General features: G+C 43.3%; 1 protein-coding gene across 1 annotated transcript in view; it reads right to left on the bottom strand.

The window, feature by feature from the left end:
* Window positions 1–2,350: 2,350 nt before the first annotated feature.
* LOC124712136 (brachyurin-like) overlaps window positions 2,351–14,460 on the bottom strand; it is a 176,029-nt gene continuing 163,919 nt past the window's right edge. The window contains exon 7 of the mRNA XM_047242435.1: window positions 2,351–2,530. Within this exon, the coding sequence (XP_047098391.1) occupies window positions 2,351–2,530 (180 nt within the window). The remainder of the gene's footprint in view (window positions 2,531–14,460) is intronic.

Below are 14,460 nucleotides of genomic sequence, written 5' to 3'. Positions count from 1 at the left end.
CTTGCAATTCCTTGGCCTGATCGTCTAAAAATAAAAGTAAGATTATAGGATATGCCTTTTCAGAACAGCATAGAATATAGCACTAAGATGGAACCCACCAAAATCCCAAGCATTTATGGTTATTTATTGGAGGCTTACTTGCTCCACACTCTGTAAATCTGTTATCTGTAAACCTAAGCTAGTAAACCCAGAAAACTTACAAAATTTTGATTTGACATCATTCTATCCCTTTTTTGACTAATTTCAGATGAAGTCCTGCCCCATTTGCAAAAACATTGTTTTCCTTTACGAATGGTGACCCATCAACGTCCGATTTCAATTTCTCCAAGCTTACACTTGTACAGCACTGTTACACTTACGCAGCACCAGTTTCCCACCCTACATCAATAATAAGTCTCGTAGCGTTCCATTATCCTCACAGCACGTTGAAGAGCTATACTGAAAGACACACACAAATAAACATATGTACTCTAAGTCCAGAAACAACGCACCATGAAAGAGTCATGCAAATTGACCAAAAATTGATATTCATGCAAGTATCAATGGAAAATGCAAAATTGCTAACTTTGTTGTCAGATTAATGAATCTGTGCCTTTGCAGAAAACAGGGCAAAAGTCGATACCAGGATGCAGAGTCTTCGCGAATTTCCTCCTGTGTACTCAGGTGGATTGTTAACTACGTCCGCAGACTGTCTGTTAGCAGTATACGCAGATTTTAACGTTGGACAAGGGACATGCAGTTGAGATTAAAAAAAAAAAAAAAAAAAAAAACGCAGGAGTAAGCTGTGAATCAAGGAGGAGGTGGTCGACCTAGGGAGATGACAGAACGTTTGAAGCAGGTACTAGTCAGAGAGGCATTCACAGCCCCATATTAATCACTATCTTCGATCCCACGTACAAGTGGCACATCAGTGATCACAAAGACCATTATTAAAAGGTTCACAGAAAGGGGGCTGAGGTTATGGCACCCTTTGAACTGACTACCACTGACGTCTGTATTCTAAGAAGTCCATCTGCCGTGGTGTCAGCCATGTTTGGTATGGAATCTCAATTACTGGAGTAGATCTGTCTTCGGTGATGAGCCCAGATGACCAACGAAGACATGTCTGGGGACGTCTCAAACGGCCGTAGGACCCCAACCTGTTTGTCGCCTGCCTTAGGTCCTGACAACCAGGAGTGATGTTGTGGGGTGCCACTCCATATCATAGCAGTACCGCTTTGTTGTCATCCGCGGCTCTCTTACAGCAGAGCGATAAGTCGACGAAATTCTACGCCTCAATTTGTTGCCCCTCGGGGCTAGCCATTCTGGGCTTACGTTTCAGCAAGACAACACCATCACGCACGCAGCAAGAGTTTCCACTGCTTACCTTCGTGCTTCTTAAACCCTACCTCGGCCAGCAGGATCAACGGATCTCTTCCCAATTGAGAAGTTTGCTACATTATGAGCAAGGCCCCCCCCCCCCCCCCCCCCCGAATCAGCTTGGCATGTAGGCGATCGAAAAGCGCCAATTGGATGGAATTAGGAGCGATGTCGCTCAAGAGCATATCCAACACCTCTGACAGTCAATGCAAAGCATAATGAACGCCAGCATAAACGCCAGGGGTGGACCAACGTGTAACTGACTTGCTCAGTTATTGAACCTCTGAACCTCTTCCCCTTGAATGAATCATTACATCTACCGATTTCCGTGTGATTCCGATAATTCCTTCGAGTTCTTCCTTTTTTTCAGTTTATATACCGGGTATCTCTCCTAATATTTGTCAGCCACATTTCCTATAGTGTTTCGAAGTGGAATTTTACATGTCCATTCGATAGAGTGGTCCTAAATTAGTCTAATGTGGTGTTCGTTTTTGCGATATGGGACTTTAGAGCATGATTAACAACAAATATTCCACCAGCGACTGATCAGCGCTGCTGCATGGCACTAGCCGTCACAGCAGGATAGGGCACAATGCGAGTCACTGCTGGCTCTCAGGTTATTCACCGGGACTTTTGTCCAATGTCGTTAAACGTAAAGTCGTGTTGGACAAATTTAGGACCGCTCTACCGTGTGAGCACATAAAATCGGTTATAACCAGAAACAACCTGTCGCATTTCGTCGACGCTCGACACCCAATGTACCACGTGATGAACGGTATTTGCTTGGCCTGATTCTAGTTACAGAGTGCGAAAACTAAATTGTAGATATTCAGTAAAGCACCAAGGACTATACGCCAATGAGTCTCATGGGGAACAATATACACTGACAAGGGTACATTTTACCAGTATATTTTATTTATCTTATTTGCATTAGGTACATATAGCTGCAGATACTGGAGCAGATACAAAAGTCACTGTTCGCGAGTCATTATTACTGTGTCGAATTGATCTTCACACCGGCTGCTGATTCGATCCACGTCAGATAACTGGTGACTCGGGAGAAGGCAACTGGAATCCCTTGCTCGCAACCCCTAACGGATCCGAAGCTGACCACGCCGACGAGTATGCGTCCTCCATTGTGGTTGACCGTGAGAGGACCGCCGCTGTCTCCCTGTGACAGAATTCGATGCACCTCTCAAACATATATGCTGGACCAATGGACGAAATGAAAAGGCATCGAAAGACGAAGCCACCTAGTGAAATTTTCATCAGAGCATTACTTATTTTTCGCTAACACTGAGTTTTAAGGATGGCGTATGAAATTCATGTGGAAAGGATTGGCTACACTGGAATGTTTCACATTGATTATATAGTAGTAAGACAAACATTTCGAATCCAGATTTTAAAATAAACCCAATAACACAGCTACTATATGAATCTCCTAACTGATAACCAGATATCTGCCATACTATTGTGTCTGAACAACAACTGACATGTACTTAGATGAAGCGATCTTCCAAACATCGCCTGAGAGACGTTACGGTCTGCATCACTCGATCTGTGGCGTGTTTGGGAACATCGTAGCTGTACTGTTCATTTATCAATAGTTGTTCATTTGTTAACAATACTTAATAGTTGTTAATTTACTAACAATACTTAAAAGTTCAGTAGTTAAATCATTATATTATTCTGTAAGCTAGGAACATACGAGACAAACTGTGTGATGGAGTAATACTTTCCTATACATTTTCATTGTATCTACGAAATCAGAGCTTTTATGAATATAATAATTTCCGTATTTGTGATGGGGAAGGGAAGGAAGGAGGATTGAAATGACAGAGGTGACAGTTGTAAAAGGAGGTAGATAGTTTGATGAAGCAGATAATGAGGAGGGTGGAGGGTAATCGAATATTTATAAAATATTTGAGACACATTTACATATCCCAAACACTTTAAGTAACCATTATAAATATGTGTTTATAAAAGTATTGGCGAACATAGTCGCATTTTAAAGAGACATTTAAGTAACCATTACGAGTATATGCACTTACGTCTACGTCTCTAACTGTTAATACATTAAGTGTCAAATCACATATAAAACATAAAATATGCTACGTGAGAAGCTACTGATATAAGCAGATGCAAACAAGTGTTGTGACAAGGACAGGAAGTTGGAGGGAGCAAAATAACTCATTCTACTAAAAACTACAGGAAGCAATTTAACATTTGGTGTAATGTATGTATTTCCACATCAGTAATGCTTACATTTATTCTCACATAAAACAGACATAAAATAAAGTTCGGTGTAAAAATCTCAGTGGTTGAGAGAGTAGGGTATTCTGTAAACTGGGAACACATAAAAACGTGCTGAGTAATAGCACATTTATAGATTAATTTCTATGGATGTTACGTAATGTTGATAAACACAGAGCTAAAGTACGTACAAAAACAAAAATAAATAATTTTTTTGACAATATTATTTTAAATGTGTGGTGGAGAGCAGGGTAGATAGGAATATACAAAAATAAAACAGGGGAGTAAATGGTGGAGAGGCTGGTATAAGCTGTAAGGTGAAGAAAGGTGGTTGTTTGTTTGAGGAAGCAGATGATTTTGGAGGAGGGGTATATACTTACAAAATATTTGAAAATATTTTTTAACCCACGTGGAGTGGCCGCGCGGTTAGAGGCGCCATGTCACTGATTGCGAGGCCCCTCCCTCTGGCATGGGTGTGTGTGTTGTTCTTAGCATAAGTTAGTTTAAGTAGTGTGTAAGTCTAGGGACCAATGACCGTAGCAGTTTGGTCCCACAGGAATTCACACACATTTGAACAATTTGAACATGTTTTAATTTTTCAAGCTACCTTAAGTAACCACTAGAAATGTGCAGGCTCATTTAGTGTTTATAAAAGTATTGCAGAGCATAGTTACGTATTTGATAACTCATTTAAGTATTCATTAGAATTATTTGCACACATATCTCCATTTGCAACAATCAAACACAATAGGAAATAAGCTACTGAACTGCGAAAAAGGAAGCAAAATAGTAACACTCAACGGTCCAAGGTTAATCTGTGCAGCATCATCGAGTGAATACGAGAACCACGGTGTCTAGGTCGCGTGGTTCCAGTGTTGACCTGCTAAGTGGGAGATCTGTTCAAATCTCCTTCTGTCCACTTTTTTTTCTCAAAATTAAGAACTTTCCGTCTGATCATTGACGTGTCTGTTCTCATTCTGTAATCTTGGTTATTGTCATACCATACATTCGTTATAGACTATGAGACACGTGTGATAATGTATTACTGTTGTAAGTAAATGTGACGAAAAGTGAGAGCAGGTGAGATGACCCGTCACAGAAATGAAAGCAACAAATGAAAAGGTGTAAACTATGTTACAACAAAGGAATTCAACAGTCAAAACTTCAAACACATATCGCAAGAGTCATAAGGCGTGTTACTTGTGTAGAAGAAATAGGAGAGATATACGTCCAAACATCCCTCCCTTACACCTTGCTGTTGCAAATGGACGTTACACCATGACACAGACACAAATTTGAACACAGCTAACAGATACGTCAATGACAGGACGAACAACTCATAAGTTTGTAAATAAAAAAAATAAAAAAACGGGTACACGATGGAGCCTCTTTGCACTCCAACTCTGTGATCACATTACCATGACGCCGTAGCTATTCAGGTTTGGTCGGCGTTGTACATATTGACCGTTCACTGCCTCTATTTTGTTTCTTTTTTCATAGGTCAGTACACCTTTCTCCTGTTTTCATGCTTGATCTGTGTTCAGTTTTTGATGATCTATCCATAGTGCCATTTTACCACTAAATCTGCGGTTGGTGCGATGGGGAGGTTTCCTTATAAGAATAATGTAAGTTAGTTTTACACTCGTTAAAATATTTTGTATATATGTTACTGTAAAAGTAAGATGATTGGTAAATCCTAGAATGAACGGGTGAAACCAAAGACTTACCATCACAGTGTGGTAAAAGTCCGACATTTCTTATTATATGCATAGATTTCGAACTTTTACCAAGAGACGTTGAGAAATGTTAGGATGCACCCATACCAAATGGTAAAACCGTGTTCATTAAAAAAAAGCGTTCTAAAAAAATGTTATTTTGTGAACGTTAATTTTTCTTGCAACAAGGCTAACTATTGTGGCATTTCGAATTACATAATATGGAAAACGATTTACACAAGCATTTTTCAGTTGAACACTTCTTTAAGCAAATTCCACTTTTTCAATCCTTGTCCTCCAACGAAAGATTGTTTGGCAACCACTTCCCATAGACCAGTTTCTTCTCTTGCTACTTCTTCGACGTTGATAAAATATTCCTTGCACAATGTAAATTGGTTCCTAGTGTACAATGACTTCAGTTTACCAGCTTTGGTACCAAGCTGATAAAATTCATCATCCTTAATATTTATCACTACTGCTATTATAGATTTTGCATCAGTTCTGCCCTGTCTATATCCGGTACTTTAATTCTCACATTCTGTCCAGCTGAAGGTTTTGGAATTTTGTGACATGAGGCTGCTTTCATTTTCTTTGTCTACAATTGAAGACCGTCTTTGGCAGCTTCTCAGGTCTGTTTCACTTTATTAGCACTGTTGGATTTGTCAGCGTCTCGTTACAGCCATCAGCTGGTGCCGGTGTCTCGTTGTTAACTGTGTCTGTGGTGCTTCCTCACCTGCTACCTACGTTCTTGCTGTTCCAGTACTTGATTCGCTGGCATAATTCCTTGGCCGTCATTTTCAATTTCCTGTGAGTCAGTGGAAGTGGTGTTTAACATTGTTTCCAAGTCTTCTTCAGTGTTTACATTTTTATTTTCATTGGAACCCCAAACATGGCTTCATATGGTGAACATTTGATCCCTTCAAGATGAGCCTTTACAAACCTCAGCCCTTCAGACCATTTTGAAATTTCATTTGTTTCCATCCGAGTTTATATATTTTCGATATCTTGATTTGCTCTTCGACTGATCCCTGAGACTGACTGTGCCTCGGCTTCCCGTGTACGATATTTATATCACTCCACAACCCACATAAACTTTGAATAACTTGGTTACAAAACTCTCTACCATTATCAGAACTAAGGATACTTGGGCACCAAAGGTGTTAAAAATGTCAAAGAGATGATATGCTACTTCATGAGCCCCTTTAGAAGTTAGTGCAAGGAGAATAACAAATTTTATCAAATGGTTTTGTTATACAAGTATGAACTTCGACTTATTGTCTGGGTTTGCCTGCATGTCGATGAAGTCAATTTGGCATCGTAAATTAATTTCACTGTGTATGACAAGTTTCACTACTACATCCCTTTTCAGTGTTTCTTGTTTTTTTTCTGACATGGTTCACATACTCTCAGATAAGTAACGATTGATTCAACGGTCGCATTCTTACGATTCAGTTCCATAATCATTCGTGTTCGGCCGCCATGGGCTATAGCAATGTGGGTCTCATGTGGTACGTTAAACAGTTCATCAAAATGAACGTAATAACGAATTTCTTCTTTTTCCAGCTAACACCGGTGCTGTGAGTTTCTCTTCAGCTCCGATGCTGAGAACATTATATCGCTTCAAACGTCTCTAATGAACAGATTTTTTTTATTGAAAACGAGTTTTGCATTTTTCACTTCACTTAAAAGATTATTACATTGCTCAGCAGTTATATAAAAATTGTTGTCCTCCTTCCTATTCACTGATTCACTTAAAAGTTAGTAAAATCTATTACGCATAACATTACTTATTCTGATGGAAAGCTGCACAAGAAGCATCACTAAAACGAGTCGAAAGATGACCGTACGCTCGATGCTCGATGCAGCGGTGAGTGGGCTGAAAACTCATAATTGCCAACAAAGAAACTTATCTGAACACAGAATTGGCAACAATGAAACTTATCTGAACCTGCACGACGCAGGCGGGTGTCTTCGATCCAGCTTTTACCAGTTTGCGTTGGTAAATCCTAAGATTTACAAATGTCTCTTGTTAAAAGCTGGAAATCTATGTATATTTTTGATAAATTTCGGACTTCTACCATACTACGATGGTATATCTTAGGTCTCGCTGTTTAATTCTAGGATTTACCAATTATCTTCCTTTTACAGTAACATGTATACCAATATCAACTGTTAGGGTATAGTCAATTTTATCTACATTTATGTTTACGTCTTTTACTATAATATAATTCTGGAGCAAGTTAATGGAAGTATCACCACAAATAAAGTAGAATTTAATAACCACAGAAGGTACCTTGCACAAGCTCCACTGGACACATGGATGCCCACGTGAATGTTCCAAAGAGTATAATGGAGGGGCTGCCAGCTTGTCTCCATCTCACAGTTCAGTTGTCAAGCAGCTGTTCCTCTGGAAGACGACTGATTCGCGCCCTCCCATCGGCACTATGAATAAGGTATCGGGATTCATCATAGCATGGAAACTCAACCACTGCGCCAACGTCTGATGTCGACGTCATGGTGTTAACACTGACACTTACATTGGTCGTCGGCTGCGGAGGCCCGTCGTTAGCAGTGTTTTGTGCACAGTGTGTTCAGACACATATTTAGCCCAGCATTAAATTCTGATCTTAGTTTTGGCAAAGTTCGCTGCCTGTCCTGTATTAACAGTCTACCCAGCCTTCGACATCCAGCATCTATAATAAAGGGTGGCGGTCCAAACCCACGTTATTTGGATGTTGTTTCACCTTGGTTTCGTCATGTGTTGAGGACGCTCACCACAATACTTCTCGAACAAAGGACAAGTCGTGCAGTTTCGAAAACTGCCGAGCCTCCAGGCCATCACAATATGCCCTCGGTCAAACTCAGACAGATCACGCACCTTCGCGATTCACTACGCACTGACAGCACGCTCGCTGATACTACATGCACAGTGTTTTAGACTGACAAACAGTCATTCCTCTCTAGGAAACGCCGATATCGCCAGGAGGGTTAATATCGATAGTAGGTCGCTGGACATAATTTTCTACCAGGTCAGTGTACATATCAGTTAATGAATAGAATGGATACATTAGACCTTACATTTCCAGTAATGACACACAAAAAATGTTGCACAGAGGAAGTGATTAAAATACATTCTTCCTTATATTTTAAAACACTTAAATAGGTAATATGGAAAAAATAATTAATGATGGTTACACTATGAGTTTACATACAGGGTGGGGAAAAATTGTGTCACGAAATCTTAACCCTGTATAGGAAGTGCCAATAGTACCGAAAATTACTAATGTTGTGTAGGTGACAACGCACAATTTTTAAACTACGGAAATTGGCGCAACGCGGTCGTATTGGCCGCGTGATCGCCCTGCTGCCGGATTCTCTGGACAACGCATGACTGTGAATGCCTTACCTGACGGAGATCGCGATGTACCCAAGTCGGCCCGCGCGCTCGGTGGTAGCGTGCCAGCCTTCCACTCTGGGGGCGAATTCGCCAGGGTACCGACACATACATTGTACTTTCATGATAAGACGTACCGGGAAAACAAACCGTCAAGAGCTGTTAGTTCTCGTACAGAAAGTGTTTCACAAATTGTGTCGACCCTGAAAAGTACCTTTTTCGTAGCTAGGACATTGTTTACTTATAGCAGGTGCTCTAACTGGCTACCCTCTGACGCGACACAAGCTTGGTAACGTCGAAGGGTGTTTTACCTAACTCTTTCAAAGATTTCTGACATTGCCCTGACGTAACTGGCGGCATGCTGAATGTGATCCATTAATTCCTCTGCTTTTCTAGGTGGTTCGCGTCCGGGTAGTTTAACGAGAACCTTGAAGAATCCACACAGGAAAAAGTCCGGTGGCGTGTGGTCTGGTGATCGTGGGAGCCATGTCCTACGAGCACCTCTGCCAATTACCCGGCCGTCGAAGAGCTCTTTTAAATGTCCGCGCACAGCACGACTCTCGTGTGTGTGCGCCCCATCATGCTGCAACTACATGCGTAGCCTTAGGTCCCCAGGAACATCTTCCAGCAGGCCAGGTAGAGTTTCTTGCAAAAAGTGAAGGTAATTTGCCCCGGAGGTAGATGGACAGGCCCAATTACACTCCTGGAAATTGAAATAAGAACACCGTGAATTCATTGTCCCAGGAAGGGGAAACTTTATTGACACATTCCTGGGGTCAGATACATCACATGATCACACTGACAGAACCACAGGCACATAGACACAGGCAACAGAGCACGCACAATGTCGGCACTAGTACAGTGTATATCCACCTTTCGCAGCAATGCAGGCTGCTATTCTCCCATGAAGACGATCGTAGAGATGCTGGATGTAGTCCTGTGGAACGGCTTGCCATGCCATTTCCACCTGGCGCCTCAGTTGGACCAGCGTTCGTGCTGGACGTGCAGACCGCGTGAGACGACGCTTCATCCAGTCCCAAACATGCTCAATGGGGGACAGATCCGGAGATCTTGCTGGCCAGGGTAGTTGACTTACACCTTCTAGAGCACGTTGGGTGGCACGGGATACATGCGGACGTGCATTGTCCTGTTGGAACAGCAAGTTCCCTTGCCGGTCTAGGAATGGTAGAACGATGGGTTCGATGACGGTTTGGATGTACCGTGCACTATTCAGTGTCCCCTCGACGATCACCAGTGGTGTGCGGCCAGTGTAGGAGATCGCTCCCCACACCATGATGCCGGGTGTTGGCCCTGTGTGCCTCGGTCGTATGCAGTCCTGATTGTGGCGCTCACCTGCACGGAGCCAAACACGCATACGACCATCACTGGCACCAAGGCAGAAGCGACTCTCATCGCTGAAGACGACACGTCTCCATTCGTCCCTCCATTCACGCCTATCGCGACACCACTGGAGGCGGGCTGCACGATGTTGGGGCGTGAGCGGAAGACGGCCTAACGGTGTGCGGGACCGTAGCCCAGCTTCATGGAGACGGTTGCGAATGGTCCTCGCCGATACCCCAGGAGCAACAGTGTCCCTAATTTGCTGGGAAGTGGCGGTGCGGTCCCCTACGGCACTGCGTAGGATCCTACGGTCTTGGCGTGCATCCGTGCGTCGCTGCGGTCCGGTCCCAGGTCGACGGGCACGTGCACCTTCCGCCGACCACTGGCGACAACATCGATGTACTGTGGAGACCTCACGCCCCACGTGTTGAGCAATTCGGCGGTACGTCCACCCAGCCTCCCGCACGCCCACTATACGCCCTCGCTCAAAGTCCGTCAACTGCACATACGGTTCACGTCCACGCTGTCGCGGCATGCTACCAGTGTTAAAGACTGCGATGGAGCTCCGTATGCCACGGAAAACTGGCTGACACTGACGGCGGCGGTGCACAAATGCTGCGCAGCTAGCGCCATTCGACGGTCAACACCGCGGTTCCTGGTGTGTCCGCTGTGCCGTGCGTGTGATCATTGCTTGTACAGCCCTCTCGCAGTGTCCGGAGCAAGTATGGTGGGTCTGACACACCGGTGTCAATGTGTTCTTTTTTCCATTTCCAGGAGTGTAGATGGTCACCCACAATGCCTGTCCAAATGTTGAGCGAAAATCGTTCCTGGTGTCCGCTGACGTACGTGACGTGGGGATTTCCCTTTGTTCAGTAATGAACGTATCGAGTGTTGTAAACGCCGTCCCGATGGAAGATGCACTCGTCGGTAAATAACAAAATGGCAGAGAAGTCGGAATCTCGTGTAACATATCGCAGAAACCACCGACAGAACTCTAGCCTGTGTTCATAGTCCACCACAGAGTTTAGGCCTTGGACAGGGTGGAAACTAAATGGCTGCTGGAGGACGAGTGACCCCGATGTCGTGCCCAACCGCTCGAGTACTTGTAAGTGCTTCCTCGAAGGGCTTGAGAACAGTCGCTTCAAATGCAGCATCCCATCATGTTCCAGGTCTTCCAGCATCAGCATGATATCCCGCTAACGAGCCTGTTTCGCCAAGTCGACAGTGAATGGCTGAAACGTCTGTGAGTGTAGGGGGCGTCATGCTGGGTACCGTTCCTCACACAACCATCAAGCTTCATGCGCATTACCATCGGCTAGTCGATAAGCAAACAGCATATCTCGTTGTTCTTCAAACGAATACTGTGCCGCCATGCTTACTGTATGACTAAATCGCAGGTGGCGTGTGTTAACTCCGAAGAGAGTCTTACCTGTGAATGCCTCTGACGTGAGGTGGAGACAAACAGGTAGACCTATTCGACACGTGTGCGGTTCACGTTGAGGCAGTGACAGGCGAGGAACATTTGTATGGCTGAATCGACCACAATAGCGTTGCCTCTCAACCGACGAACGGCAACAGGGCAATCCCATGGCCAATAGTAGCTCGTGGCGCCAAGTTTCCGTAGATTAAAAATGGTGCGTTGTCGACCTATACAACACTACTAATTTTGATTCCTACTCGCATCAGCTATCGAGGGTTAAAATTTCGGGACACAGTTTTTCTCCGCCCTGTATGTAAGGTTATAGGTACATATAACTTAATATGGAAAAAAAGAATTTATACTTCCAATTGTAAGGCAAATGGTAGAGAAAAGTTACACAGTCGTCATTCATCTACATCTACATCTATACTCCGCGAGCCACCTTACGGTGTGTGGCGGAGGGTACTTATTGTACCACTATCTGATCCCCCCTTCCCTGTTCCATTCACGAATTGTGCGTGGGAAGAACGACTGCTTGTAAGTCTCCGTATTTGCTCTAATTTCTCGGATCTTTTCGTTGTGATCATTACGCGAGATATATGTGGACGGTAGTAATATGTTGCCCATCTCTTCCCGGAATGTGCTCTCTCGTAATTTTGATAATAAACCTCTCCGTATTGCGTAACGCCTTTCTTGAAGTGTCCGCCACTGGAGCTTGTTCAGCATCTCCGTAACGCTCTCGCGCTGACTAAATGTCCCCATGACGAATCGCGCTGCTTTTCGCTGGATCATGTCTATCTCTTCTATTAATCCAACCTGGTAAGGGTCCCATACTGATGAGCAATACTCAAGAATCGGACGAACAAGCGTTTTATAAGCTACTTCTTTCGTCGATGAGTCACATTTTCTTAGAATTCTTCCTATGAATCTCAACCTGGCGCCTGCTTTTCCCACTATTTGTTTTATGTGATCATTCCACTTCAGATCGCTCCGGATAGTAACTCCTAAGTATTTTACGGTCGTTACCGCTTCCAATGATTTACCACCTATGGCATAATCGTACTGGAATGGATTTCTGCCCCTATGTATGCGCATTATATTACATTTATCTACGTTTAGGGAAAGCTGCCAGCTGTCGCACCATGCATTAATCCTCTGCAGGTCCTCCTGGAGTACGTACGAGTCTTCTGATGTTGCTACTTTCTTGTAGACAACCGTGTCATCTGCAAATAGCCTCACGGAGCTACCGATGTTGTCAACTAAGTCATTTATGTATATTGTAAACAATAAAGGTCCTATCACGCTTCCCTGCGGTACTCCCGAAATTACCTCTACATCTGCAGATTTTGAACCGTTAAGAATGACATGTTGTGTTCTTTCTTCTAGGAAATCCTGAATCCAATCACAAACCTGGTCCGATATTCCGTAAGCTCGTATTTTTTTCACTAAACGTAAGTGCGGAACCGTATCAAATGCCTTCCTGAAGTCAAGGAATACGGCATCAATCTGCTCGCCAGTGTCTACGGCACTGTGAATTTCTTGGGCAAATAGGGCGAGCTGAGTTTCACATGATCTCTGTTTGCGGAATCCATGTTGGTTATGATGAAGGAGATTTGTATTATCTAAGAATGTCATAATACGAGAACACAAAACATGTTCCATTATTCTACAACAGATTGACGTAAGCGAAATAGGCCTATAATTATTCGCATCTGATTTATGACCCTTCTTGAAAATGGGAACGACCTGCGCTTTCTTCCAGTCGCTAGGTACTTTACGTTCTTCCAGCGATCTACGATAAATTGCTAATAGAAAGGGGGCAAGTTCTTTAGCATAATCACTGTAGAATCTTAAGGGTATCTCGTCTGGTCCGGATGCTTTTCCGCTACTAAGTGATAGCAGTTGTTTTTCAATTCCGATATCGTTTATTTCAATATTTTCCATTTTGGCGTCCGTGCGACGGCTGAAGTCAGGGACCGTGTTACGATTTTCCGCAGTGAAACAGTTTCGGAACACTGAATTCAGTATTTCTGCCTTTCTTCGGTCGTCCTCTGTTTCGGTGCCATCGTGGTCAACGAGTGACTGAATAGGGGATTTAGATCCGCTTACCGATTTTACATATGACCAAAACTTTTTAGGGTTCTTGTTTAGATTGTTTGCCAATGTTTTATGTTCGAATTCGTTGAATGCTTCTCTCATTGCTCTCTTTACGCTCTTTTTCGCTTCGTTCAGCTTTTCCTTATCAGCTATGATTCGACTACTCTTAAACCTATGATGAAGCTTTCTTTGTTTCCGTAGTACCTTTCGTACATGATTGTTATACCACGGTGGATCTTTCCCCTCGCTTTGGACCTTAGTCGGTACGAACTTATCTAAGGCGTACTGGACGATGTTTCTGAATTTTTTCCATTTTTGTTCCACATCCTCTTCCTCAGAAATGAACGTTTGATGGTGGTCACTCAGATATTCTGCTATTTGTGCCCTATCACTCTTGTTAAGCAAATATATTTTCCTTCCTTTCTTGGCATTTCTTATTACATTTGTAGTCATTGATGCAACCACTGACTTATGATCACTGATACCCTCTTCTACATTCACGGAGTCGAAAAGTTCCGGTCTATTTCTTGCTATGAGGTCTAAAACGTTAGCTTCACGAGTTGGTTCTCTAACTATCTGCTCGAAGTAATTCTCGGACAAGGCAGTCAGGATAATGTCACAAGAGTCTCTGTCCCTGGCTCCAGTTCTGATTGTGTGACTATCCCATTCTATACCTGGTAGATTGAAGTCTCCCCCTATTACAATAGTATGATCACGAAACTTCTTCACGACGTTCTGCAGGTTCTCTCTGAGGCGCTCAACTACTACGGTTGCTGATGCAGGTGGTCTATAGAAGCATCCGACTATCATATCTGACCCACCTTTGATACTTAACTTAACCCAGATTATTTCACATTCGCATTCGCTAATAACTTCACTGG

Source organism: Schistocerca piceifrons, chromosome 8 (genome assembly GCF_021461385.2).
Source record: "Schistocerca piceifrons isolate TAMUIC-IGC-003096 chromosome 8, iqSchPice1.1, whole genome shotgun sequence".
NCBI lineage: Eukaryota > Metazoa > Arthropoda > Insecta > Orthoptera > Acrididae > Schistocerca > Schistocerca piceifrons.
The sequence above is the reverse complement of the archived record's forward strand: the minus strand, read 5'-3'. Positions and strand labels throughout refer to the sequence as shown.